This window comes from Engraulis encrasicolus, chromosome 10 (assembly GCF_034702125.1).
Source record: "Engraulis encrasicolus isolate BLACKSEA-1 chromosome 10, IST_EnEncr_1.0, whole genome shotgun sequence".
Classification (NCBI taxonomy): Eukaryota; Metazoa; Chordata; class Actinopteri; order Clupeiformes; family Engraulidae; genus Engraulis; species Engraulis encrasicolus.
The window spans coordinates 2583528-2588527 of record NC_085866.1 but is presented as its reverse complement, the minus strand read 5'-3'; the positions used below and the strand labels follow the sequence as shown (position 1 = coordinate 2588527).

General features: G+C 52.6%; 1 protein-coding gene across 1 annotated transcript in view; it reads right to left on the bottom strand.

The window, feature by feature from the left end:
* The window catches only part of LOC134456399 (plexin-A1-like), a 170871-nt gene that overhangs the window by 149971 nt on the left and 15900 nt on the right, over nucleotides 1–5000 (bottom strand). Inside the window, exon 6 of the mRNA XM_063207764.1 lies at nucleotides 3294–3399. Within this exon, the coding sequence (XP_063063834.1) occupies nucleotides 3294–3399 (106 nt within the window). The remainder of the gene's footprint in view (nucleotides 1–3293; nucleotides 3400–5000) is intronic.

Here is a 5000-nt window from a genome sequence, read left to right as displayed (position 1 = left end):
GGGGGAGACAGGGCTTTTCTCCATTTCATTAGAGAGCCATGGAAACTTCCAGACAGGACTAATGGCAAGCCTTTAGCGTTTGAAACCAGAAGAAAAAAAAGAAAGAACGAAAAAAAAAGAAAAAGAAAGATTTCAGGGGGTGGCAGTGATGTGCCCTCCTCCTCCTCATCCTCATCCTCAGGGCAGGGCCGCTGACAGCTTTTGCTGGGCCCGAGACAAAAGCATCTGAAAAAGCCCCCCACCTCAATACCTACAGTGTAATGTAATGGGGTCCCAATTCTGGCCCCCCCTCCATTCTCTGGGCCCCGGAAAACGGACCCCTTTGTCCTCCCATGTCTGCAGGCCTGCTCCTCCTCCACCTCCCTGTAGTGTCGTCGACTACAAAGTGCCGATGACAGCTTTTTGCTGGGCCCGAGACAAAACCATCTGAAAAGGCCCCCCACCTCAATACCTGCAATGTGATGGAATGGGGTCTCAATTCTGGGCTCCCTCCATTCTGTGGGCCCGGGACAACTGACCCCTTAGCCCCCCCCCCGTCCCCCGTTAGAGGGCCTGCTCCTCCTCCACCTCCCTGTAGTGTCGTCGACCACAAAGTGTTATTTCCTAATGTGGAGCCTTATCCAGTGTTGCCAGATTGGGCGGTTTCCAGTCCAGTTGGGCTGCTTAGGATGGCCTTCTGTGATTAAAAAGGGCATTTGGGCGGGTTTTTCAGCCGATTTATATAATGGCCATAGAAATCAATGGAGTTTCGTTCAAATTGGGTGGGATTTAGTGCTTCCGGGCGGGTTTTCAGCATTTTTTTGTGCTGGAAATCATCAGCCTCATCTGGCAACCATGGCCTTATGCCCAGCTCTCTGTGACTCGGGCAAATTAGCATGTGTATTAGCACACAATAACAATGGATTTTATTTTTTAGCCTCCGTTCTTTCTTTTTTTTCGGGGCGTATTATTAACACTGCATTCCTACATATAGATTAGAAGAAATATCTTGGGTCGCGCTAAAGCAATATATTGACTAAACGAGCTCGAATGGGACCCATGTGGATATCTTTACCATTGTGGTTTTGATTGAATGGCTCTTTAAGTGCCTGCGTGAGTGTTTGAGTGTGTGCACGGCGCGCGCATGTGGTGTGTTCATGTGTATGTGTACAGTATATGTGTAGCCTATGTGATAACCGTGTGTGCATGCATGTGTGTATAAAGTGTGTGCATCCATGTGTGTATGTGTATGTATGTACTTACTCTCTGTATGTGTGCATGAGTGTGTGTGAGTATGTGTGTGTGTGTGTGTGTGTGTGTGTGTGTGTGTGTGTGTGTGTGTGTGTGTGTGTGTGTGTGTGTGTGTGTGTGTGTGTGTGTGTGTGTGTGTGTGTGTGTGTGTGTGTGTGTGTGTGTGTGTGTGTGTGTGTGTGTGTGTGTGTGTGTGTGTGTGTGTGTGTCTGTGTGTGTGTGTGTGACCCAGGAGGTTAGGACACAAATTGCATGTCATTGTAATCAGCGGTTTGTACGAGGAAAGTCAAGCCTGAGTGGAGTTCCTTCCCAGCATGCCTTGGGAGACAGACGGGCGACAGAACCGCACAGCGGTGGCAAAAACAGCAGACTTGCACATAACCCACCACACCACCACCACCACCACCAACACCACCACCACCCCACCACCACCACTTATTAGAAAACGAGGCAGCCATCCCAGCTCCCTCGAGCGGTTCTGACCACCCCCCAAGATGTCCTGTCCTGTCTTACTCGCATAAGCAAAGTAGCAAAGCTTGTCATTGGATCCATCCACACAGACCTTAACATTTTTTATTCATTTTTTTAGGGGCATGTATGCCTTTATTTGGGAACACGAGACGGTGACAGGAAGTGAGTGGGAGAGAAAGGTGGGGTAGGATTGGAGAATGAACTCGAGCCGGAATCGAACCCTGGTCCCCGGGTAACAGTGAGTGCCCTACCATTAGAACCATGGCAGGGGCCCCGACAAAACATTTTCAAGACACTTCAGAAGAGAACAGCCATGTTGGTTTACTCTGCCGAAAAATAAAATACAAACACAAACAAAGTGCGTTTGCTATCTGAAACAAATGAGTTGACCAATTACAGAAATCTAATTTGCCGACTAAAAGAATGGGCAGGAGGCTTGTGTTACATGACTATTAGGAGATGTAGCAACAGTAGCACATGTTTCACACACACACACACACACACACACACACACACACACACACACACACACACACACACACACACACACACACACACACACACACAGACACAGACACACACACACACACACACACACACACACACACACACACATTACAATTAGCAGCTGTAGCAACAGTAGCACATGTTACACACACACACACACACACACACACACACACACACACACACACACACACACACACACACACACACACACACACACACACACACACACACACACACACACACACACACACACACACAGCACAGCACAGCACTACAATTACAATTAGCAGCTGTAGTAACAGTAGCACATGTGCTACACGTGAGCTGCCTGCGTGTGATAGCGTTGTGAGTTATACGCGCTGGCCAAGTACTTACGACCGGATGAGAACCTTGGGCAATATATCACCACGACGACCAAAAGAGGCTAAATAAATTAGCATGTGAAAAACATCCCACCAGCCCCTTCAACAAATAGGCCTCTGATTACAACAATGCTGCTAGAACAATGGCTCTCGCGACGACGGCAAGAATAATCAACACTACAGACACCGACGCCACCGGCCAAAACCAGGCAAGGCCAAGCTCTAATTCACACACACCCCCAGAAAGAATTGATGTATGGTTGCGGACCCACACTGGGCATGCCTGACCATAAATCCCGGGTGTCAACAGTTTGAATCAGGCACTGCTCCGGACGGCCCCTCTTGGCTGCCGTGGCGATGGAGGGTTATTAGCATGGGAATGGCCCCAGTGTTCAGCAGCCAAGGAAGCATCCACTCCACAACTCCTCTTCCTCCTCCTCCTCCTCCTCTTCCTCTTCCTCCTCCACTCCACAACTCCACAGCCAAAGCAGTATCAATTTTTGCCATAGAAATCAATAGAATTGGACGGGATTTTGTGCTTCTAGGCGGGTTTTGAGCATTTTTTGGGCTGGAAATCATCAGCCTCATCTGGCAACCTGACCACAGAGAAGGATGAGGAGGAGGAGGAGGAGGAGGAGGAGGAGGAGGAAGCAGTGGAACAGGAGGAGTGGTGTTTAAAGTTGAGGAAGCTGGCGGAGCAGCAGACTCAGACAGGGGTACTGAGGAGGTGGAAGGGGTGGTGGAGCAAGAGAAGGTGGTGTTGGAGGAAGAGGAGGAGTTAAGGGCAGAGGCACTCAGTAGGGTCAAAGTCACAGTGGGGGTGATGCTGTTGGAGACAGAGGAGAAAGGGAGAGGCCCTCAGCAGAGGCAAGGAGGGGCGACAGTGGAGGAGGAGAAGGAGGTGGAGGAGGGGAGAGGGCCTCGTCAGCGGGCCTCCTTCCATGAGAGAGCTACAGAGGAGGAGGAGGAGGTGGTGGGGAGGAGGAGGAGGTGGAGCGGGCTACAGAGGAGAAGGAGGCGGAGGATGGGAGAGGGCCTCTTCAGTGTTAGAAAGCTACAGAGGAGGAGGAGGAGGAGGAGGGGAGAGGGCCTCTTCAGTGTTAGAGAGCTACAGAGGAGAAGGAGGCGGAGGATGGGAGAGGGCCTCTTCAGTGTTAGAGAGCTACAGAGGAGGAGGAGGAGGAGGAAGCGGAGGAGGTGGTGGGGAGGAGGAGAAGGAGGTGGAGGAGGAGGAGGAGGTGGTGGAGGAGGGGAGAGGGCCTCGTCAGCGGGCCTCCTTCTATGAGAGAGCTACAGAGGAGGAGGAGGAGGTGGTGGGGAGGAGGAGGTGGTGGAGCGGGCCTTCTTCCATGAGAGAGCTACAGAGGAGGAGGAGGAGGTGGTGGGGAGGAGGAGGAGGTGGAGCGGGCCTTCTTCCATGAGAGAGCTACAGAGGAGGAGGAGGAGGTGGTGGGGAGGAGGAGGAGGTGGAGCGGGCCTTCTTCCATGAGAGAGCTACAGAGGAGGAGGAGGAGGTGGTGGGGAGGAGGAGGAGGTGGAGCGGGCCTTCTTCCATGAGAGAGCTACAGAGGAGGAGGAGGAGATGGTGGGGAGGAGGAGGAGGTGGAGCGGGCCTTCTTCCATGAGAGAGCTACAGAGGAGGAGGAGGAGGTGGTGGGGAGGAGGAGGAGGTGGAGCGGGCCTTCTTCCATGAGAGCTACAGAAGATGTGGTGGTGTTGGAGAGTGAGGTGGTGCTGTTAGAGAAAGAGGAGGAAGAGAAGGAAGAGAGGCCCTCAGTAGAGTCAAAGAGGGCAACAGTGGTGGAGGAGGAGGAGGAGGAGGTGGTGATGGTGGGGAGGAGGAGGAGGTGGTGGAGGTGGTGATGGTGGGGAGGAGGAGGAGGTGGTGGAGGTGGTGATGGTGGTGGGGAGGGAGGTGGTATTGGAGGTAGAGGAGGTGGGAGGGCCTCTTCAGTGAGCCTTCTTCCATGAGAGAGCTACAGAGGAGGAGGAGGAAGAGGAGGAGAAGGAGGTGGAGGAGGGGAGAGGCCTCTTCAGTGGGCCTTCTTCCATGAGAGAGCCCGGACAAGAGCCCTCTGAAAGAGGCCAAAGGCTGGGCGGAGGGCTGAGGCATCCACACCCCAGGCGCCACAAGAGGTTGCTGGGATTAAGAGGAGGTCTCCAATTCCTAATGCCGCCCTCATTCTCATTCTCATTCTCACTCTCATTCTCATTCTTCTTCCTTTGCATTCTTTCCTCCCCTTTGGTCCGTGAAGGAGCAGGGGCCTTAACACACATACCATCATATAATATGTCCTCAGTCACCACACCATAAAGAAAAGACTTGGAACCACCAACACATTCCCCCCTCGCTGTGGATGGCGATGCTGAGCCCAGACATGTGTTCTCTGCTATCGGACCCCAAGGAGTGCTATAGTAGCACTAGCG